This window comes from Lichenostomus cassidix, chromosome 2 (genome assembly GCF_008360975.1).
Source record: "Lichenostomus cassidix isolate B80296 chromosome 2, HeHo_3.0, whole genome shotgun sequence".
NCBI classification, from domain to species: domain Eukaryota; kingdom Metazoa; phylum Chordata; class Aves; order Passeriformes; family Meliphagidae; genus Lichenostomus; species Lichenostomus cassidix.
In genome coordinates, this window is record NC_139482.1 from 29113990 (window position 1) to 29137772 (window position 23783).

The 23783-nt window shown below is 37.7% G+C and overlaps 2 protein-coding genes across 9 annotated transcripts in view; one reads left to right on the top strand and one right to left on the bottom strand.

Moving 5' to 3' along the window:
- LRRC72 (leucine rich repeat containing 72) lies at nt 1–20225 on the top strand. Of its 4 annotated transcripts, none has more exons than XM_085050850.1 (10): nt 5–352; nt 480–672; nt 2254–2327; nt 5707–5776; nt 7592–7673; nt 8898–9011; nt 13295–13384; nt 15348–15509; nt 16711–16738; nt 18217–20225. In XM_085050850.1, exons 2-10 carry the CDS (start codon nt 643–645, stop codon nt 18380–18382), a joined length of 816 nt encoding a protein of 271 aa, XP_084906976.1. In that variant the 5' UTR covers nt 5–352; nt 480–642; the 3' UTR covers nt 18383–20225. The 4 variants fall into 4 exon arrangements, with proteins under 4 accessions (XP_084906978.1, XP_084906976.1, XP_084906977.1 ...); XM_085050849.1 differs by having other exon boundaries at nt 11–352; nt 15345–15509; XM_085050852.1 differs by lacking the exon at nt 8898–9011 and having other exon boundaries at nt 1–352.
- Nucleotides 16548–23783, bottom strand: part of ANKMY2 (ankyrin repeat and MYND domain containing 2) — a 27055-nt gene continuing 19819 nt past the window's right edge. For 2 of the 5 annotated variants that reach the window (XM_085050846.1, XM_085050842.1), the window contains 4 exons: nt 23538–23666; nt 23019–23160; nt 20599–20818; nt 16548–18893 (listed from right to left, as the gene is read on the bottom strand). In XM_085050846.1, coding sequence (XP_084906972.1) covers nt 18797–18893; nt 20599–20818; nt 23019–23160; nt 23538–23666 — 588 coding nt within the window. In that variant the 3' untranslated portion in view covers nt 16548–18796. Of the gene's footprint in view, nt 18894–19285; nt 20819–23018; nt 23161–23537; nt 23667–23783 lie in introns of those variants that run through there. The other 3 variants (XM_085050845.1, XM_085050844.1, XM_085050843.1) reach the window with 3 other exon arrangements.

Genomic DNA, 23783 nt, shown 5'->3' on the forward strand with positions numbered 1-23783 from the left:
TTCTTCCCCAGCATGAAGCCCTGCCTTGATTCACTCCCAGGTGGGGCTCCCATTTCAGTGTTACACCATTTCTACTGCGTCCAGTTCTGGGACCCTTCATTCAGGGAGGACATGGAGGTGCTGGAACATGTCCAGAGAAGGGTCTGGAGCACAAGTGCTGTGAGGAGCGGCTGAGGGAGCTGGGGGTGACTCTGCAGAAAGGGAGGCTCAGGGGAAACCTTATCACTCTTTCCAACTGCCTCAAAGGAGGCTGCAGCCAGTGCCTGTCTCTTGTCCCAGGCAACGAGCAACAGGACCAGAGGACATAGTGTCAAGCTGCCCTAGAAGAAGAAATAATTTCTTCATAAAAAAGGTGATTAGACATGGGAATGGGCTGCCCAGGGAGGTGGTGGAATCACCGTCCCTGGAGATGTTTAAGCAAAGACTGGATGTGGCGCTTGGTGGCATGGTCTAGCTGACACGGTGGTGATCTGTCGCAGGTTGGACTCGATGATTTCAGAGGTGTTTTCCAACCAAACTGACTCGGTGATTCCAGGAGCGCACTAGGGCTCCAGGCCCGCACAGTCCAGCCCAGCCCAGCCCAGCCCGGCCCGGCCCGAGGCTCGCGCTGCTCCCCGCGGCCGCCCACAGCGGGGCTCTAAGATGGCGGCGGCCGCCACCACCGGCAGGCAGGTGAGAGGGCGATGGCCCCTCCTGTCCTCTCCCCTCGGCCCGCCCCGGCCACACCACACCCGCTTCCCGCCCGGAACGGCGGCTGCCCCCGCTCGGCCCCTCTCCCCCGCCCGGTCCCGGTGCCCCGGGCCTCAGCCTCTCGCTCTGCCCGCCGGGCAGCGCCACCACACCCCAGATCGACGCGCGCTCTGTCCTGCCGCGGCGGCGGGAGGCACTCGGCTCCCCGCCCGGCCCCGGGGCGGCAGCGAGCGGCTCCGATCCTCCCAAGTGCGGTGCAGCCCTTCCGAGGCGGCGGCTGAGCACACCGGAGCCCTGCTGGCCCCGCGGGGGCCGCGCGGTGCTGCGCTACAGAGCAGGGGCTGACAGGGCAGGGGGCTCCAGGGTGGGGAGAGGATGAGATCTTGCATGGTGGGGTATGCGAAATACAGATCTTCAAACACAGCCTTCCAGCCTTGGAACGTGGCACCCGGCACTGGTGCTCTGTGCAGTAGGTGTGCACTCCCCGTTGTCTCGTCCACGCTCCCCATCGGTGTGTCTCGCAGTGCCGGGCCTGACGCCGGTATACTTGGGGCATCTCGCAGCTGCTTTTCTCCAGAGATCACTTGGTGTTCCTTGGGCAGATTTTGCACGTGTAAAGGAAAACTATGGCCATTTGTCCCCGATTTTTCCCGTACCCGACAGCTGCAGCTGCCAGCTGGCCGTGCTGAGTTCTGGGTGAATGGCATATTCCCACAAGTGGCCCTGCGAGTGCCTGGCTGCCTCTGGTCAGAGAGTCCCACAGGTCTCACGCATTTGCAAGTTGTTTTGTGTGTGTTTAGTACACCCAGAACGCGCTGGAGTGGTTGTGCAGCCAATACAGGCCACTCTTACATCTGTTGGTTCTTCCAAGCCGTTTTGTACTTGTAAAGTTTAGCAATTTCATGTTTTAAACAATAGTGATCGTAATGGTGTTGGGTGCAGTAGCTCATGTAGTAAATCCATTTTTTCTGATACGCGTTTTAGTTTTTATCAACAACTAGTAAGAGAGATCCATAATTCTTATGTTAATTGGTTTCGTTGCTTTTGCAAGTTTTAACATATCAGTAATATATTCTGAAAGTAAAAATTGTCTCTGCATTTTTCAACCTTAAATGTACAGGTAGACTTTTCTAGATGCATAGTTTTGAAATGTGTGCACAAAGTAAAGCTGCATGAAATAAATTTTCACCTGTAACGCACAGTAAGCTGTTTCCTTTTTCATGACGTGTACTGGGTTGGCTGACCTGAGTGAGAAGCCCATTCTCCAGTAAACATACATTACTTTCTCACTTCATGTCTACCAACTGTGATTCTCCACAGGAAAAGAAAATTAATATAAGTGTAGCGTAATCATCTGAATATTTTTATAAATATAAAATAGAGACTGCCAATTTAGTACCTCTTAATCTCTCTTAGACTATGTTATAGCTTGCAAGGTGCTGTGATATATATATTGATTTTGGTGTGCACTTCATTTTAAACACTGAATTCACATAAATTACAATGTAATGAATCAATAGTGATGCTGTGTATTATACTGACAAATGTACTGTATTCTGTCAGGCAATAGAAAACCAGCTGAAGATCTGTGGCTATAAGAGCAATACAGATGTTGTAGCATTGTATCTGGCTAGACAGTAAGTAAAATGTTTCTTGTTTTGATTTCTACTAAAAGTAGAGCACACAGTAAATGGTAAGCTTTCATAGTCTGTCTGTATCAGGAACTCTCTAAACATAATTTTTATGTGAAATGCCAGTAAATATTTTTTTTCCTTAGTCCATACATGTTGTGAATAAAGAAATGGTGAAGGTACACCAATACACAGCAGAACTGTGCTCATAGCTAACAGCCTTACCCCTAGATACATGATCTGTCTTCAGCAACCTGGAGTTGCTTGAGGGTCTGTGAGTTCACAGTTGTACATGAATTCCTACCATGGGGAGCAGAGGAGTGAGATTTGAAGGACCGATCTCTGCCTGTTCTAACAGGCTTATAAGGCTGGGAGGAAGGAGTATTAAGAAGGCAAACAGAAAAACACAGGACCTACCCAGTGTAAGAACTGCCAAATTTCTGACCTCCCTGGAGAAATCTGTTACTGCAGTGGCAAAACTCAGTACCACCTTTGAAATTACCTGCACCTCTACTGTTAAGAACTGAAGGGAGGGCAGGGCAACATGAAGTGAATACAAGCACAAGAACACTTATTTTGGGCAGGCAGTACTGATGAGAGAGCTGATTTCCTCTGAGAGCATGAAACAGCTCGAGATGTAGGGCAGATGAGGAGAAGAAGATGTGCTGAGTGAAGGGAGGCAAAGCTTTCATGAACCTGTGGATAATCTAGGTTGATAGAGGTGCATGGTGTAGTATGAACATGCTGAGAGGCTGCCATAGAGGGATGGATACGTGACAGGACATACTTCAAAGTTTTGGGAAAGCGTGCTTTGAATTTCTGGCCAGGGCACAATTCCAAGTGTTGCATACCTGTCTGCAGCCTCACAACTTCATCCACTGCTCACATGGTTGATATCATATAGAAAGAACTAATGTAGTTTAATAATTAAGGGACAAGGTTTTCAAGGTCTCTTGGTCCAATGAGTGGTGAAAAGAAAAAGTATCAAGGGATTTCAGTGTTGTCTAGTCTGTTTTTAGTGGAAATCATATGGTCTTGAAAATCTAAATGTTCTCGCTAGTATGTTTAAATTCCTTATCACATCTCCTGGTTTACGCCAAGAAAGTATTTGATGCTTTGTGAAAAGTAAACATAAAACATTTAGTTACTGTCAAAACTTTTAAAATAGGCCTTTTAGAAAGAAAAAACATGTAAAATTTCAGAGAGAAGTTAAATAATGAGAAAATTACAAGGTGCATAGATACATATTTTCTAAACAATACGATTATTATACTGTGTATGTATAAAAAAATTAAAACTGCATATACAGTCCTAATTGGCACATTTTCTGGTTTTAAATGCTTAAATGTGTGCCCTCAATGGCTTTGAAGCATTTTTTTTTTTGGTATAGAATAAGAAAAGTGTTCACATGGCAGATACAGAAATGATCTGTCTTCCCATAAAACCATTTTGGGAAAGATGAGGCAAGATGGATTCTTTGATGATTGGACAGAAGCAAACTCCTTTTATTCTGTATCAGTTTGTATAAACTTGAACCTCAGCCAAGCTCAGTATCAGATCATGCCTCTTTTACTGTCGGTTTGACATATTTTTCTGCTGGCTGAAATAAGAAAATGAAAAAAAAAATAATTAAAGTCAATCAAATTGGAGGGAATGAGTTTATATTTTTAAACCATTACTATTAAAGGGACACGAAGCGATGTATTTTGGACACTGAAAGCTGTCATCATAGGAAGACTGATTAACGTCGCAGTAGGTAGAAAAAGAGTGCTGCAGGCAAAAAAAGGATCAGTTTATAAAAGACATACAAAGCCTGGAAGGCATCTAGAAAGGGACAGGCTCTTTTAAATTGTTAGAGGAATTAAGACCTACCTGGGGCCAATTAAATGCCTTAATACCAGAAAAGAAAAGAAAAAGAAAAGAGAAAAAAGAAAAAAAAAAAGATCAAACCAGGTTGAGGCTTGGAGATAGACAAGATGAGGCTGTTACTAGACAGGGAGTAAAGCCAATGAAATGTAAACCTGTAAACTAGTTATAGAGTGGCAGTGACCAAGAATATGAGAAATTTTGGCTTTGCTACCTGAAATGTAGTTCAAGGGTGCACAGGAGAATTAGATAGGAGCTTTGTAGGAGCTCTGTATGTCCTGTCAACAGCCATCTACTTGTCTCTGCTGCTTGCAGTAATGTCTTTTTCTGTTACTTGTGACAATAGACACGTTCATTATGTATTTGTAGGGTTAGTTTTTATAGATTATGTGAGGAAGCCAAATAAACAGTTTAACAAAGTAACAACATGGGAGGATAGTCTGATTTTCAGTAATACAAGAGGCTAAAAGTGCAGCACCTCAACTTTGTAGTATTTGCTCTTTTCATTTGCAAATGCAAGATGAGAAAAGGCATCCACCCTCCCTTTGTCTGTACCTGGAGAGTGTGTTGGAAAAAAAACCAAACAAACCAGCAAATAAAAAGACAACATGGAAAGCTAGAGACACAGCTTGAAAACAAACTTGACTTTAGCCTGATGATGCGAGGTTAATTTTTATCAATCCAGTTACTTTCTGAAACACTGGCCTTAGTTTTGCAACACATTAAAATCTGCAAGAAAATTTTTGCTATGGCAATTTCACATTGTCAGGTAAAGGTCATCTATAATTTTTCTAGTGGAAATCAAGAACATTTGTTTAAAGCAATGAAAAATAAAGAAGACCAATTATTGAAAATTACTTGGCAGCTCACTAGTATTTTCTTCTTAGTCAGTAATTTGTTATTTATAGTACACTAAGCAAGCTCAAAGTACTGGATACACAATTAAACATAAAACTATACTGGCATGTGGGAGATAGTTTCAGCCTCAGTGGATGTACTAAATATGAGAAGAGGAGAAGAGTGGAAAAAGAGCAAAATATTTAAAATGTCCACTTTTATGAAAAATAATAAAAAATGCAAATTGACATGCTTTATGTCTGTCTTCTGTTGGCTTCTCTGGCACTGAGGCTTGACAATCCCCGCTGCAAAGCACTTTTCCTTTTAGCTTCATTCCCCCATGGTGCCAAACTTCTCCTCCTGTGTTCTGAGGAGGATTTCTACAAACTGCAACGTACATGTGACTCAGACTCATAACTCATGCTGTTGTGGAAAAGGAATTAATGTATCACTTCTTTTGTTCCCCTTTCTTTACCACCTGCTGCCTTGTTATGCTTGCAGGTGTGCAGAGCGCTTACACTGTCTCTGCCATATTATTCTTTGTATCTTTGCTATAAATTCTAAGGAAGTGTGCCTTTCTAGTACTTGTATAATACTATTTATGAAAAATTAAAATATTTATAAAATTACTAAGCACTAGTAATGTTAAGAAATTTGTTACTCTTTGTTTTTATTCCATCAGAGGACTAAGAAGTATCCCAAGTCTATCACAGTTTCGTAGATTGAGGTATTTGTGGATCAACAACAATAAGGTAATAAGATATTCCTTTTAAGAGCAGACCAATGTATCTATACTCCCTGATTATTACTTTGTATTTTTTTCTAACATAAAGTATTATATGATTGCCAAACTAATAACTTACTTTTAATTTCCAGGCTAATTTAAATGTCAAATATAACAGTTTTGAAGAAAACTTCTTTTTTGACATTAGAGTATAGCCTATTGTATTTTCCTTTATATTCACATCAGATTATAAATTTTGTGTCTCTAAGAAGTTGAGGATTTGTGCTAATTCCTGTGTTCCAGTAGCTAAATCAGGCAGTTCTTGGAACCGACCAAGGGGTGATGTGGCTGTAGGACAGGAGTGGATTGCAGGAAATGCATTGCTCTTCTTTTATGCCCTTGCAGACACGCATAGTTTATTTTCTGGCAAGCTGATGGGCGAGGTGAGGCTCCTTTTTGATTACATGCACAAAAGAGTCATGTAAAATTCTGTGAAATGAGCTTCTCCCTGTGCACAGGAAGCAGCACTGCAGTTCTGGGGATGATGGGGTATCTGCTGCCCTTACTCTGAGACTTGGTACATTTAAGAGATTTCCAGATGAGTGGTTGGAGTGTGACATTGGGCCACATTGACTTCTCTTGTTTCCAATGCAGTGCATGGTCCTGAATCAGTTACACAAAGCACAGGCCTTACTTTCTCTATCTGTGCAAATGTGTATTCTAGTGTTTATTATATCTTCCATGGGTTTTAGGACAATGCTCTGTCAAAATGTCCAGACAGTACAGTTTCCAGTCAATTGTAAGCACATTGTATCTGACAGAAAATCATCTACTAGACAGTAGAATTGTCTGATTTAGAAATCTCCATACACATAGCCAACCATTATTAAATGGTTGAATTGAATCCAAACCCTCATCATTAGCCACTGGTAATTAAAAAGCAAGAAAACTAATAAAACTGCATGAATTTTAACCTGCTTTTAAATATCTTACTGTACAGTAGTTTACATGACTTTCACAGTGAGCTCAAATTCTTAAATTGCTTGCTCAGGTAAATAAGTAGACCTGTGTGCAGCAGAAAAAATATATTTAGATTCCATATCACTTTGGAGCACAGGTATATCTGCTGCCCCAGGTTAGCATCTTATGCTAGTATATGACATCTTACGTCCACTTCATCAAAAGATCTCTGGTTATCCAACTATTTAAAAAAAAAGCAAAAGTATAGATGTATTAAAATGTTGAACTAAAATCACAGGTATAATAAGGCTTTTCCTTGTATTTCTAAAGGACACTAAAGAAAAAGAAGGAATGGCATGATAACTGAGCAGAACTGATCTTGCTGATCAAAAAAGAGAAATAAATTGGATTTTTGCACAGCTCTCACTTTCCTACCTAAGCAGTAACAAAAACCATTCTTTTGTTGCTCTGTATAACTTGTGTGAAGAAGACACTCAGTGGCTTTTCTTGGGAAAAGTCTCACTTAAAATGCCTCAATAGGAGGAGCATATCTTTCTGTACTCAATAATTTTATCACGAAAAAAGCAAACTTCAGATAATCTTGAAAACAAAACTTGCCAAAGATAGGACAATTTAGAACAAATACATGCTTTTTGAACCTGCTGGTGAAGAAATAATTTAAAAACAAGATGCTAGGTTTTTTCCAATTATATATTTCAGCAATATTCTTAAACCAATATAGAATTATTATGCTCTACAGGGGTCTTTTCACAATAAAAATTATTTCAAATGTGAATAGAAGGAAGAGAAAATGTGGAGACCAGTCATTCAAGGAAATCTGTTTCTGACTGACATATGACAGTATGCCTAACTCTAATTTCAGATCCAAGATTTAACTTTCTTGATCAAAAACTATTGCTTGACTGAACTCTATCTCAACAATAATGAGCTGACAGATATATCAGGTACCAATCCTCCCTTTTTAAATTGTTGAGCAGAGGCCTGTACTTTCTTTTCTCTGTATTAGCATACAAATTTATAAAACTGGATGAGAGCAAGTAACTTATTGGTTGAAAGCTCCTATGTATGTATAATAGTACACGTAAATTATTAGATATTTAATTTATCCAGCATACTTGAGTGGCAATAAGGTGATATGTTTATTCTGGTCTAAGAGATGAAATGTCATTCACTTTATGGCAGGCAGCTGTAAAATATTTTTTGTCTTACATGACCATATTTAGTATTGAAAATCAATAACCAGAAGTATTTTGCAAAGTTATTGCTGAACTTGTTTTATTGTAAAAAAGCATCTGTCTTCTTCAGTTTTGCTTGCCCTTGTAGATTAAAATGGCTTTACCAAACTTGTGAATTTGTGAATGAACAGGCCAAAGCATAATAAATTTCTAAATATTTTAGACATTTTAAATGATAATACTTTATTTTTCTCTGTCCCTATAAAATGCTGGGATGAGAAATGATGTTGGTTAGCTTCTTTGAGATTTGGAGCAAAATTTATTTTTGAAAGACATAAAAATGGATACAAGAGACAATACAGATGATAAAATATGGGTAAGCAGAAGGGTCTCATTAGTAGAGAAATGTGCATAAGATACTATATATAATTTGGAAAGCGAGATGTCTAATCCTGATGTGGTGTGAGGATGTGAACATATAGTTTGGGTCACCACAATATTTTGTAATAGGTTTTTAATTCATCAATAATTACTTGAAATAGAACTATTTTCTAAGGAATTTACTCTTTATTGCTTGTGATGCAAAGGTAGTATTAGAGATATACTATTGTTTGTGAGGCAAAGGTAGCATTAGGTCAAGGTAAATGGAAGTGAATTAATCAAAGATTACAGGGATATAGGAGGAAGGAAGGGAGGAAAAAGAGAGGTTGCAGTTGAGGCTGATTTGTTGATGCAGGGGTGATGTGGACAAATGGAAACAATTGGAACAAAAAAGGTTAGGCATGTGTTTAACGGATGTTACTAGAAAGGTGAAAAGGATATTGAAATATCTCTAATTTATTGATTTTAATTAATATTTCACAAAATGTATTACCAAAAGACAGGCATAGATAAATAACTACAATATCAAAATCAGTGTTCGGCATAGCAAAATAGTGTTCTAATAAAGGCAGCTATGGTCAGAATAATTAATTATTTTTCATTTTATTTCAGGTGCTCTGAAACACTTGTGTTCATTACAGATTCTGTTTCTGCACAGCAATGAGTTAAAAAAACTTGGCAAAACAGTGAAGGAATTGAAAGGAATGAGAAGCTTGCACACTCTAAGTAATACCTTATTTTTATTTTGCAGAACAGCAAGTAGTAGCTTTCTAGTTTCTTATCAGGATGTTGTCTGTGTCCGCATCATTTGCCAATAGCTTTTGAAGCTAATTATCAATTTCAACCAAATTTGACAGAAGAAAGAGATTTCTAAGACATGAAAATTCCTCAAAGATTACCTTAACTGAGGAAAAACTGCTAAGTGAGTTCAGAAGTTAACTTTTTGGCTGCTGGCTAGCCAGTATCTTGGATGAGAAGCTTAGAGGGTGTCTAAGCAGACTACAGCTGCCTCTTTGTAATGGAACGTGGGAGTACAGTGAGATTGTCGTAGAGGTGAAGGGAGTTGAAAAATGGGTGTTATTTCTGTTGAGAGTGTGAGTGATAGGTTATAGAACCCCAATTCCTGCCTCATTAATTCTCTTGCTTATAGAACTTCTTTTTCTGCATCTTTTTGTGGATTTCTAGAGTCTAAGAGTAAACATACTCTTGGTATTATTAATAACAATGTCTGTTAGGGAGCACATTTTCTGATATACTGGCTGGAAATGAAAATAGCACTGGCTCACTGAAATTTCAAGTGAAGTTATACAAGACAGTATTGGCCCCACTAAGTTACAATGTAAGAAGTAGCCTCCAGGGAAGGTAGGATTATATACTATTAAGATATTGAAAGTGAAAATACAAGCAGTCCTTTTCCATATTCCTAAAGAAATGTCCATATAGCTCATGCTAGGTGCTTAGTACTTGGAGAAGACAGGAAACAAGTTTTGTGCCTTAGTGACATGGTTAAAGAGGTGAATGTCAGAATGTCACCAGGCCATAACACCTCCTTAAGCATTCAGAAAACTGAATGTCCGATTGTGGGAAAGGAAAATATGAATGGAAAAGTAAACTTTTAATTGAACTTGACCCTGGGCCAAAACTAAAATAACAAATCAAGTGTTTAGGAAGACAACGTGTCAACCAAACTATTGTAATTCTTTTCATTATATGCAAGATAGAAAAATTAGTCCACTTAACAATGCAGATAGAAAAATTAGTCCACTTAACAATGCAGTTGTTTGAAGTGATTAGGCAGAGTCTGGACAGACATCCTATGATGATCCTATAAATGGTGCAGTCACTTGAATTTAATGTTAGCTCTACAAATTAATAAGGAGCTCCAACAGGCACAGGAAGTTTGTTGTACTTGTTGCAACCATCTGTGGGAAATACATAGCCGATAGTTTAAGTGCTGCTGACTTACTATGAATGGCAGTTATGAAGGCATAGTGAAAATTGGATGCAAATTGGACTGGCCACCACCACAGAAAAGGAAGTGTTTGAAAGAACAATCAAACAATATATATAATATCCTGATCCACCCTAATTTAAAAAAATGTTGTTTAGTTCAAAGATTTGTGCAAGAGTAAAAGGTAATCAGTGAAAGCAGCTTAAAAACCTTAATAACCATAACTTTAAAGTCACTCTTTCTTGACCTTTGCTGTCATGAAAATAATTGTCAATGTACTTGCTTCAAGATTTCATAATAATGAGTTCTCCAACTAACAGTTCTCTATTGGTTTAATTAAATGCACTGTCATATTTGAACTAAATTACATCAGTAAATAAAATAAATGATAAAAGTTATATCCTATATATCATATTACTGTATCATCTATCTTCTTGCAATATTGATAAATATGAAGTAGGTGCAGAATTCGCACCATGTAGCTTTGGAAAGGGATGTGCTCATAACACACTCTTACAAAACAAAACCAGTGAGACTTCTCACTGTTACGAGGGAGATCTTTTTTATTGTCAAACAATCTGATTTAAAGAAAAAACAAAAAAAACACTTGCTAGCCTTCAACAGAGCTCCTGGTTGCTTAACAACATTTTATTTGTAGCTCTTGGGGACAATAGAACTATTAAAACACACTATTATTATTCACTTCAGAAGTAGCATCCAGCTGCCAAAATGTTGCATTTCTCTTCCTGAAGGCTCTCTCGTGATTTTTAGTGACTGCCCTGCACTGGATGTGCAGCATAACAACCATCCTTCATCAAGTGTCTAGGGAAGACACTCAGCTTCAAAAGATTTACTGCACATGTGCTCACAACTGCAACCTTTTGGGAGATACAGGGTGTTTCTTTATGGGCTCACCTTGTGCTCACATCTCCCTTTTGGAATCCAAGATTTTTGTTACGTACTCTGTAAATTGCCTCAGCTGATTTATTGTCCACAGCTGATAACATCCTGCTGCTAGACCTCAGAAAACTGTTCACTATGTTTCTGCCCCATGTGGCAGAGGCACACTGTTTTTCTACGCTCCAAATAGAGAAAACAGACAAAACTGTGGAGGAAGAAAGCATTATCCTAATTTGTAGAACTAAAATTGCATGACCTTGACAAGAAAGTAGATAGCTCAGCCAGGAATTGATCCCAGATGTTCTGTAAAACAAAACCATCTTGATCTGTTCAGTGGTTGGATTTATTGTAAAAATGAGTAGTAGAAAAAGTCACATTCTCTAAAACAAACCTGCAAATCAGTGTTGTTGAGGAGGGATGTAGTCCAAGCAGCATCCAGATTCACAAGTGTTCAGTGTCAGACCTGATTTGTGCCTTGGGAAAAATCTCTCTTGAATCCTTGTTCCATTTCACTACCCAACATACATGCTTTTACAGAGTTTTCTGAAACGTTTTTCTCTTTGGAATGCTATTGTATATTTTCTTGACTCAAGAACAGATTTATCAGATACATACATAATATTCTTTCTGATTAATAACATTTTCTAGGAAAAAATAGATATCTATTACTTTGTTCAGTAAAAATTGAACTTTCTTTTGCTGCCACCTTGTGGGTTTCTTACTAATTTTAAGTACAGTGATTTTAAAAACATCGTTAAAGAATTGAAATAAAAAGTTATTCTCTGATTACATGAACAGATGTTTTCTGTGTAGAAGATACCAAATGCTCATTCCAGCCTTATTGCATCTTCAACTAACTGCTAAATCCCATCAAGAACTGAGCCCTCTCAGCAGTCATACTTGTCCTGAAGAACATGAAATTGCATCTCGTAGTTTACAAATCTCTGTGGAATATTTTCAGACTTTTTTCTTTCACTATCTGTTTGCTTCTGTAATACCATCTTCCTTTCCGTAACTGCTAAAATGACGTATAAAAGAATTTTTTTTACCCTCGAGGAAGTATTAGCCACAGCTTCTCCTCAGAAAGAGAACAGATCATTGTAGACTGTAGCAGCAGTTGTCAAAGTTATCAATTTAAGACTTCTTTCCCCTGCTCTGATCTCAAGGTGGCAGCCTCCTGATTATTTTACTGTCTTAGAAGAACAACATTTGTATAAGAAGAAAAATAGCTTTTTTTTTTTTATTATTATTTAGAAAATACCTCTCACCCCACAACATTTGTCTATTAGCTGATCTAGGAAAGAGCCAGTTTCTATTTTAATCAGCCTCAGATTTCATTAAACAGACTGATTTTGCATGTGAGCCAGGCAAATGTTCCTCACCTGGCAAAGCAGTAGCAAGGGACTGATACCTGTCTCTGTGTTGTAAAGTTTTGGTTATACATCTAATGTGAACCTGAACGTAAACATTTTAGCCAAGTTGCAAATGGGCTTTTGGAACTTGGTACCTCAAGTCTCAAGGAAAACTAGTGGGACCCAGGTTTTCAAGAAACTGGGTCCTATGAAAAATTTTTCTTTTCAGTTTCTTGAGTTTCAAAACTCATCTGTCAAAACATCAGAGGGCTGTGTATTTGTATTTTACATTGTGTCTGTGGGAAAAAGCCTTTTATCAGCTCTGATAAACTCTTAGGTGTCCTAAAGCTCATCTGATATTAATAACTCTATTCTCCTACAAATTTTGTGTCTTACTTTAAAGCTGTCACACCTAAAAGACCACTGTTATTTAAAATAGGCATTAGCTAACAATACTTAAGAAAAATCTAAGGCAAACACATTAGTTTTTTTCCCTGTAGATCTTAAAAAACAGACAAAAATGTCAAAGGTTTGGAGTGCGTGATGGCACCTTTACTCAATTCCTGCCAATGGTGTTTTGCATACTCTGCAGTAAGTCAATTCCTGCAGTCCATGTTTAGATCAATGATTTCACACGTGAAAAGAGACTTCTTTGTTTACCCAGGGTAAGAGCAATTTGAATTTGATATTTTGTATAAAATCTTTGGCTCCTAGTGACCTTTAATTTTGCTGCATGGCAAAGCTGTGCTTTTGGTGCATTTGCTTTTTTGTGACATTGTTTGTTTTTTTCTGTATACATTTTGCAGACCTATTCCAAAACCCTCTGGCATGTGATCGAGACTATCGGCTTTATGTGATATACTTCCTTCCTTCAGTTCAGCTCCTTGACAGGAAGTGTAAGGATTGCTTTCCTCTCTCACAAAGCATTGACAGTTGCATTTGATTGTAACCAGTTTGGAAAAATAGGTGAAATTATCTTATCTGTTCTTTTACACGCATTTGTTGATAGAGAAAAAGAACTGATGAACAAGATACCTGTTTTTGCAAGATGTGTCAAGCAAAAAGACTTTTTATGGCAGAAACACTTTGTCAAATGCTTTTGGTTTTTTTCTCTTTTTAAGTTCTATATGTTTTCTTGTATCTTGGTCTGTTTGGGTAAAGATAAAAGCCTATACTTAGAAACTTGTACCTACATTTGTGCATTCAGACTGGTATGTTGACATGGGTGAGTGTGCTTACATAGGTATGGATAATATCCTGAGCTACCTACATGTTTCTATACAGTTTAAATATCTATGTGCACATTTCTTGATAAGGTACGTGCAGACCAAACTTTCAAATATAAATATTCATAAGTCACCAGGAGATCTTTCACAGCTTGTCTACTGTAAATTCTACAGAAAAAAAAAGTCTTTGCAAGAATAGCCAATTGTTAAATCAGTGAATCCATAAACATGCCACAATGGATCCAGAAAATCAGCTTAGGTGATTTTTGTCTCTGATGTTTGGAGAATTATGTGGTTGGCAGGACTGAAAATTACTGGAGCACTGAGAAAACAGCTGCTTCCTACCTCAGCACTACCTTATAAGAAAATAGCAAAAGAAACCAGTGGCACCTTGAAAACCTGCTCCCAGTCTCTTAGAGAATCAGGATGTAGGACTTGAGCAAGGCAGATTCAGGACATCTGCAGGTGCTGGGAGACTGTGCAGCTGGCTTGAAGGAAAGCAGCTGGATAAGCTCCAGCAGGTGCCAGGGGTTGATGAAGAGCTGCAGGACCTGACCATGTGCCCATTTGCTCACAGTCATTTTGCAATGGTACCTCCACTCTCCTGAGCATTTGTGCTTGTGTTAAGAGTTGTGCTTAACACGTCTGTAAGGCTGTGTTGCTAAATATCACTTCTTGACTGGGGAGTGATGACTGAAGCTTAATGTGCTGAAAAATACTTGTTGCATTTACATGTCTAGAAACACTTCCATAAAACTTCCTGGACTTCATCTCCTAAATACAGTTCTACTGTAGTGAGTCCTGGATTAAGACTCGAGGCAGTAATTTGTATCAAACTGTATCCTGGACTTTCTGTTAGTGAACTATTTCTCCAACATTACAAAGATTCTTCACCATCTGTAGAGCATTACCAGAGCATAGTCCTGGCTGTCTCCTTTACACAAGACATGTGCTCATGTTCTGTTACCTTCAGGCATGACTACTGCAGTTCCTTCCTAATTGGTCCCCTAGACACCATGACTCCATAACTTCCCTGAACTGAAAATGCTTCTGCAAATTACTTGTTCTGAAAGTTTAGCTCACTTCTGTTCCATAGCTAAGTACTAGATTAGTATTAAGTTCATATAATTGAAGCTACCACCCCCAGTTTGATTTAACAGCCTCAAACTGTTTGTTTAAAAATCAAAGTTATTTCTTTTAAAGTGCAAAACAGGAAAAACTTAAGGTTTTGTTTTGATTGTACTCCTAGGGTTTTCTCTGTAATTGACCAATGGGAATTGAACCGGCCTTAAACCAGGACTTGTTTTTGTTGTTCATAAAGACACTTCCAAATCCTTACTGACTTCTGCAGGAGATCTCATTTAAGGAGTATGAAAAGTCTTCTTTTCTAGCATCTTCATTTAAAACTTCTGATCCTACTGCACTCAGAAGAAAATATTTTATTGTGCATGGCTTCGCCCTAAGGCCTTAGAAAGTATCACTCCATGTTCCCATTTTGAATTGCTGTTAAATTGTGTAATTAACATCACTACTGTTACAAAACTGCGCAGAAAATACATGAATCACCTTTTGTATGCAGCCTTTTCAATTGATAGAAAAAACCTTAAATTTTTTATATCCCTTTTAACAGTAGTTACACAAAGAGAAAGGGAGTCAGCGCTTCATCTTTTTAACCCCAAAAGGGCTTGGGTCGTGCAGTCAATAGCTTTTGGGAAGAGAGTAGATACATCCCTGGGGACTACGGTGGGATCTAGCAGATGCACTCAGCCAGCCAGAAGACTGATAATGCCCTCAGGTATTTATAATACGGGAAGGAAAAGCATACATTTTTAGGTGATTTGGATTAGAAATGTTTTTTTTCATTCATCTGATAAAGCATTATTGGTTTTAGTGATAAAATATAAATGCATCAAGAACTCAGCCAGTTTGCTTCATAAAGTAGTTGTAGCAGCATTAGGCAACAAATAAATCCTTCTACTGAGAGTATTGCAGCAGATAAATTCTAGTCACACCCTGTAGTTACAGAATTGCATTTAAAGATAGCTGAACAAACCATTTTTGTCAGTATGAGTCTTGTGTTTAGTTTTACCTTTATTTAAAACATCTCAATACATTCCTGAGTCTCAGTGCTCAGCATCATAGTGTTTTGATGCCCTCTAGTGCTTTTACAAAATAATCTCTTGAAGAAAATATTTTGTTCTTGTGTTCCAAATTTTACATATGTTGCCTGGCTTTGTAAAGTGATTCCTCTTTATGCTTTCCAAGCTGAGAATATTTTACTGATATCTTATAATAGCATATAAAGCAATTTTTAGAGTTCTTAAAACATTCAGATCTGGAAGACAGCATGATCCTGGCACAAGAAAGCAAACGAATACCACCTGGAATCATGAGACTTGCATCACAATCCAGAACAAACTTTGAAATCCTACACAATCTTGTCTGCATTTTTGATGTTATAAAGATAAGAAAACCACCATTGTGCGTAGATGACTGAAATTGTAGCATTTTAAATAGTGTAGATGGAAGTTTGGAAAGTAATCAAATACCTGCAAGGTTTTTTTAAATGTATATATCACAATAGTAAAACTGAAAGCACTATGTTTAACAATTATTTTGAAGGTTGGGAAAAGCAGGATAGTTTTATCATATTTAATAATTTGTTTTGCTGATGATTAGGCAGACAGCTATCTTTATCTCTACCCTGCAATCATGCACATACACAGTGGCATCATTTTCTGTGGAAGAAAAAAAAGCATGGAAGTGTATTTCTATAGGAAATAAAATACAAGACACTTAAAACTACATACACTTAAAACACACACAGATAATCGCTTCCATAGTAATTTAATAAAATATTATCTTAAATATTTCAAATTGTGTGCTATTTTCAATTAATTTTAACAAGCAATTTAGGATCAAGATAGTAATCAATTCTCAGATACTCAAGTTGCTGTACAGCCATTTAATGTCATAATTTGACCTTTCTGTTATAGGTCGTGAATTTGGAAATAGCACAAAAAAGTAAGTAATGTTTTGGATTTCTTCCTTTTGCATCTCTGAAACATTTAATTTCCTCTTCCCATGCCTAAAAAATACCCTAACTAGAAAAGATGTCCAGTAAAAATGGGATTTTGAAACAATTTCATGTCTTTGAATTTAATATAGCTGCAATTCTAGGCTAAGTTTGATGTCTAAAATTTAGTATTGAAAGGTATTCCACATTTGGAAATGGGTACATAAAAATGCCATTTATTTGTAAGATCAAATACTGATCACTAGAAAAAGCATGCTCAAAATATTAGAGCATCAGGATAGCTGTTCCTTATTATGTCCCAGAAAACATTCTCCTGACTGGCTGTTCAAAAATACACTCTGGAAAATTTTATGACTTGTAGAATGAAACTTTTTTAGTCTGCATGTGATGTTACTTTTATTCTGTTCCATTTCAAAACCATAGAAATAAATGTAAAACTTTTATCTCTGTGTCTGGATTGAGACAGGAGAAAGGTTGCATTTTAATGTGATGACATTTTAGATGCAAACTTTGTAAGAATAAATTTACAAACTTTAGGTATCAGGCTTGGCTTTACTTTCTATCTCTACATGAGAAGATTTGAAAAGTGCATTAAAGAGAATTATAAAAGCCTTTATATGATACCCTTTAAAAGTACCGAGCACAGCTCTTTAAAATGAAGCTAATTTCTGTTGAAAAATTAATTCTTACCTGCCTTCAGTGGAGTTAGCTATCCTCATTGATAGAATGGATGTAGAGCTGCCTCGGGTCTTTATGTAAATGCTGAGGCTTTGCAAGGTGCCTTTTTGTGACAAAGCCCATGATACTCAGTGGAGACAGTTCCGTGGCATACATGAGGTGCGTTACTTAAGAAAAACATTCTTGTAAGATACAGTTTTAATATTATATGTGACTTGGAAGGTTTTGGTCTATCATGAATTGCTTGTCATCCTGCTTTGATATTGTGAGTCTACTGCTTTTCTCTCCTGGACTGCAGCTGTGGCAGGATACATGAACAGGAGCTCACAGTGATCAGGATTCAGAGCCTGGAGAATGGATATTTGCCTGAGGGCAAGTTAAGAGATCCACAGAGAAATAAATGTACATTTCCGTTAATGGGTATCAAATAACTTGAATCATGTCCATTGAATCAGAACATTAAAGTATAAAATTATAACTTTTGTGGATAAAAATAGAAAGAAAATAAAATAACATTTTTAAGTCTACTAGAAATAGATTTTAAATAATTTATAGCATGATTTTTCTCAATTAGAATTCTGGGGTTCTGACCTTTTCTCACTTTGTTTTGCTTTCTTAAATTTTGTAAAAGAAGAAAACCTTCTGAAAATCCAGAATTTTCAAATCCTCACTTTTAGTGTCATTATGACTGCTACTTTCACTTTCTACACAGAGTGCCTGTTGTAAATTAGTTCTGAAGTGGTTTGAAAATGTTCAGGTAATGGGCATTGCTTTGTTCTTTTTGCAGAATACCATTTGAGGACCCTGAAGATGCGGTTTTAGTACGGGCAACAAGAAGATCTCTAATGGAATTTTCCTCTGTGGACTGGAACAAAGTAGCCACCTGTCAAGAAAGACGGCTTAAAAACAAAGCAGAAGAGCCCCTTGAGAAGCTGACAGTCCGGTTTAGATGAGGAAAAAAACCAATTTCTCTCTCTAGAGTTAACCATGTGAGTTGGTTAACATCTCAATAAAACAAGTACACATGCATCTAGTTAACTGAATTTCCAGAAAAAAAATGTTAGTGTAGCATTTCTTTTATCATACGTAGTAAGTATAGAGAGTGAAGAAATTAAGATAACAAATGATAAGCAGTGGCAATGTTATAATAAAAGTTGCTTGAAAAGCAATTCTTACCATAATTTTGTTATCAGAAAGTACTAAACTGCACCCTATTTTTTAAGAAACTACTTTTATTTCTTTTAATACATTTCCTTACATATTTCTCCTTCCATTCTGTCAAAGGCTTAAAGTCAATGATACTTTCTACACATAAAAAAGCCCTTCTTTCAGGTTGTAGCTTGTCTTCTGTGTTCCTTCCTTCTCTCCTAAGTTAGCACAGAGCCACAGGAATCTCTGGAGCTTATCTGATTCCTGTCCAACCTTCCTGTTGAAAGCAGGTTGGAGATGAGGTTGTCCGGTGGCCTGTCAGCAGGAATCAAAGATTTCCAATGAGCATGGCACCACCACTGGGAGAATGAAAGCAGGATTTGTGCTGGGGATCTTAGCACACGTCCAAAACCCTGAATCTTTTGCCCTGAAGGGGCATTTTCAGAGAATCCTTGAAGAACAACACATCCCTGTGAGCCCCAAATGCTATGTGTGGAACAGGGAAGCAGCAGCACTTCTGCATTTCCAGAACTCAGGGTGGAGGCGACTACGGCATGAGTACAGATCTGAGTTCCAGGCAGGCATCTCTTGCTTGCCAATTGTCATGAAGTTTAACCTGTATAATCAAGCTACAGGAGGCCCCTGCATGTCACATGAGAATGTCACTGTACTACAGATGCAGGAAACAGAATTGCCACGTAGCTCCCTTCTTTTAAAAAATTTCCCTTTATTCTTCACAGTCTACTAATCCTTGAAATTAAAACACAGGTACATTCCCTGCACAGGTGCATTTATGTATCCTCACTCTTACAGTTTTCACAATATTAAACAAAAGCTTTCAACATATTAAACAGTAAAAAAATTAATAGCATTTTCCCTCTGTTTTGAGAATGGTCCTTACTCCTCTAATTAGAAGTATACTGCTATGTTTAAAACATCAGTGATTCAGCCAACAACAAGAGAGTCTCCAATTTTGCCATCCTTATGCAGCAAGTGGTATTTTCAGTTGCAACATTCCCACTAATTTCATGAGACACAGAAATAAATCTGAGTGAAAAGCATAGTTCAGGGAAGCTCTTTTCTAGATCTGGTATTTAGTTGAAAGCCAAAGTGAAATCTCAGTCGTATCAATGCACACATGAATCTTCTCATCTAATTCACTGGGACCAGTTCAGCATGAAAAATATTAAGCATTTTTTATGTTTATGAAGTAATTAATAAGCCACATCCCACTGTGCTCTAAGGCATCTTTACCTGAAAACCGATTTGGAATGCATTATTTTTGTCAGTCAACATATTTTGAGTCATTCCGGTCTTCCCTGCATTAGACTTTGGAATATTTCTGACCAAACCAATAGTGAAATACGCATTTCACCATCAGCTTGAGACACCTGAAACAGCAGTTTCATTTACTAAAATTGCCACAAAATAGATGCTATTGTTGTGCTTTTACTAGTCAAAAATATTTACAGTAATGTCATGAAAAATTGAGAGTTGAGGTGAGTTATCGCCAGAAACTTAATTGCTACTGAATTCCTTCAGATAAAATTTCATAAAGTGCTGAAAAAAATCAATTCAGTTAACTGGAAATTGTCCTTCCAGTGCTTTTAACTACAGATCTATGTACTTGCAGAAAAAAAAAGTTAAATTACAATTAAAATAAGTTTTAGGTTCTGAAAACATGAGTAAACCAAATCAAATGCTTTTCATTTTTCACTAAGTTGTTCATTAACCACAGATACTCATAGATTTTCACTAGGCTTATTGTTGGTATACATACAGATGGATCTATGCCACTCTAGTTTATAGCAGATAATAAATACCTGTCTTGACAATTTACAACAAAACCTAGAGTATTTACAGACAAAGTAGCCAGTATTCTATGTCATGATGTACAGAGACATTCTGTCTTTTAAAGGAAGTCTTGCATAAGCCACGCTTTAAGAACTCACACATGGTCAGCTTAAAAAATTCTTTAGTACCATTGAGAACTCTCAGTCCCTTCCTACCCTCTTCTTACTCCTTAGAATCTTGAATTTTTTGAAGATTGATGTCATCTAAGCCAGTCTCAGTTTCCAGGGGACTTTCAGGGTGCAGAGCTAGTGTCTCCATCTCTTTGGTTAATTCAGGTTCTTCTGTTCCATCAGTAGGATGATTTGGATCCACTTCTTTTGTAGGCTCTGGATCAGGATTCGACTGTTGTTCACTTGTAGAACTACCCTCTACTAGTTGCATTTCATCTAAACAAAAGAGAAGTCACACAATTAATAAACAATTACTTCATTTGCAAGCAAGCACTTTTATTACTGAAGAACAATAAACACTAGGATACTTTGCATCAGTTCCAGAAGTGATTAATTTAGCCAACCTTCATCAAAAAAACCCAAGACACTAAAGCGTTGCTTAAATTGCTGTAAGGTTACTGTGGGACTAACCCTACACAAAGATCTCATTAATTTATGTTTTTATTTTGCTATAATTCTTTTTAATTTAGAGAGGAGCAGAGTTGGACACTACAGTTATTTTAACTTTCAATTCAAACATGCTTTATTAACACTATTCTTATCATCAGCTTTTCAAAGAGCGGCAGCAGGCCAGTTAAACACAGATTACTGGTGGGGTTTGTTTTAAATCAAAAAGGCATGAATATGACTACATAGGAAGCATTTCTGCATCCAACAGACTGATGAAGTGATGTGCATTTATAAACAATGAATTTTGGTTGAAGTGAGTAATCCTAAAATTTATAACCTGACTGTGTGGAACAGAATCAGCTATTGCACTTTTACTTGTCAAGCAAAGTTTTCTGAGAAAAAACGTTGCTAAGTAACTTTTTCCCTGATTCTACTAAGAGGGCTTGCATGCTAGCTATTCTGAAAAGAAGGAGGAGAAAGCCTAATTGGGAGCACAAGTAGTTAAATCTTGGTTTCTTGTTCTCTGTTATGATTAACAGCTAGCCACAACCCTGCTGAAGCCCTCCTAAGGTCTTACGTGGCTACGAGCTAAGAGCCTTCAGCACGGGATGAAGCATGGACTTCCCTGACATTCACCCTTGTACAGTGGAAACACTTAAAGTCTTGGGTTTCCATGTAGGTGCAGATGTTGCTTTTATTTTTTTAATTTTTAATTTTCTGATGTACAGGATTTGTAGGGGTATTACTAGCTTTCTGAAATAAAACTGCTGTTGATCTGAAATGCTCAGATACAACACCATTCACAAGGTGACCTGAAGCACAGATGAATTCAGTGTCTTGCTAACAGTGCATAATCTGGTAAGATCTATGGTGTGCTGGCCATGTACTTGAAGAAGTTAATAAAGATTAACATGTAGGTAGTACAGTAGAAGCATAACGAAAAATGTTAGCTTCCCTTTCTAGGCAGGGAGGGAGAGATGCCATCCACCAAGATCCTGCCTCTCCCTCTGAAAAGGACAGCATGTGGCCACTGACTCCTTCAGTAAATATGAACCTGCAAGGGTGTGTGTTTGTCACCAGTGTGAGGCATCACTGCTTACAACTCATTATGTTTTTTGTATTGGTATGCAATATATCCAGGGATTTCTAATGTCTTTGCCTCCAGCTTCCACAGTCATCCTGATCTCATGCAACAGCAGCAGCTCTTGTAACAGGATCATCACAGGAAACTGTTGAAAACTTCAGTTATTACTAATTTATTACTGATTTATATCCTGCTATTGCGAGTACAGCTGAAGTGAACCACATTTTTGTGGTTGCATTGTAAGGCATCCATGATTTGTGCAGTGCACTTCTACTATCCTTAAAACAAAGGAAGGGAAATCCAGTAAGCTGTAAAAGAGAAAAAGTGATTTCATCCCCAACTTCCTATTATTTCTCTTTGAGAAACATTCATCAGAGTAAGTTAAGGGAAAGGGTGATAAAGTGTTTTTTCTGTTATTATGTTTTAATTACTTGTTTCTTGAAGGGAGAAAACCACCATGAGCAGTTTAAAGACTCCTGCTTGCTTTCCTCCCATTCAAAGCACACAACACAATTAACTTGATAGTGTGATAATGAAAGTATTATGGGAGAGTTAACATCTACATTAACCTTTGCAACTGGAAGGAGCAGGCTGCTTGCTTATTATCCAACTTGTCTTAACACCTCCAACACAAAGTAGAGCAGCATGGAACTTCTGCACAAGCTTGATTAAACATCTGGATTTTGAAACAGTTCAGTGCAAATCAGAATGCTTTCATTGTAGAAACCTGTGTAACTGTAGCATTAAAAACCAGGCTTGGAAAGTATACACCATTTTTAAATTAAAAGGCCAGAATCCCAACAAACTCAGCTTTGCCATTATGTTTCATCAAAGATTTTTCTCCCAACCTCAACTGTTTTACATTTTTAAGACCTGTTAAATTGTTCTTTGTGATGCAGTTAACACAGCATTAGTTTCAGCACAGGAACAACAGACCCCAACCTTTCTTTTGCTTCTTTTCTTGTTTCCTTTTCTCTTTGGCAGCTTCTAGTTCTTGTTTCTCATGAATTTCCTTCAGGGTCTTGCAGACTTTTTTGTGGGTAAACCAGTGTATTTTCTGGCAGTTCTGGTCACAGTACATCACCTGAAAGTTACCAGCATTATCGATTAATTTTAATGTACTAAAAAACCACACAATTTTCTTCTATTTCATAGTGCACCAAGTTAAATGTCTCTATGTATAGCATTTAATGGTATTCTAACCTATGTAAGAATCTGTAAAGAGCAGTTTGCTTTATTAACTCTAAACATACAGAAATTTTACTCTTTCTTCATTCTTCAGCCTACACACTTGGAAATCCAAGTACTCCTACTTGTGAATTTCAGGCATCCTTCCCAGAAGTAGATGGCTTGAACATTTTCAGTGCAGGCATGCATGCCATTCCCTCTAAGTCTACACAGTAAATAGGGAAGCATTAAAAATCCTCAGCACCTCAGTGGCTCTATTGTTTTGATTCTTACCATTTTACATACGGAACATCTTTTGTCTGCTCCCTTTCCCCCACAAGTTGTACAGAATTCAGCATCCACGAAACCCACTTGGCCAGTAATTGCTTGTGTAAGTACAGAAAAAGCTGTGGGGTCAGAGCCCTGAAAGACAAGAGGTGGTAACGATATTAAAACCCAGCACTGTCACAGAGAGGGACATGCAAGGGAAGAACAGAAATGATTAACGCAAGTGTTGCTCTCACTGCAGCTGCTGCAGCA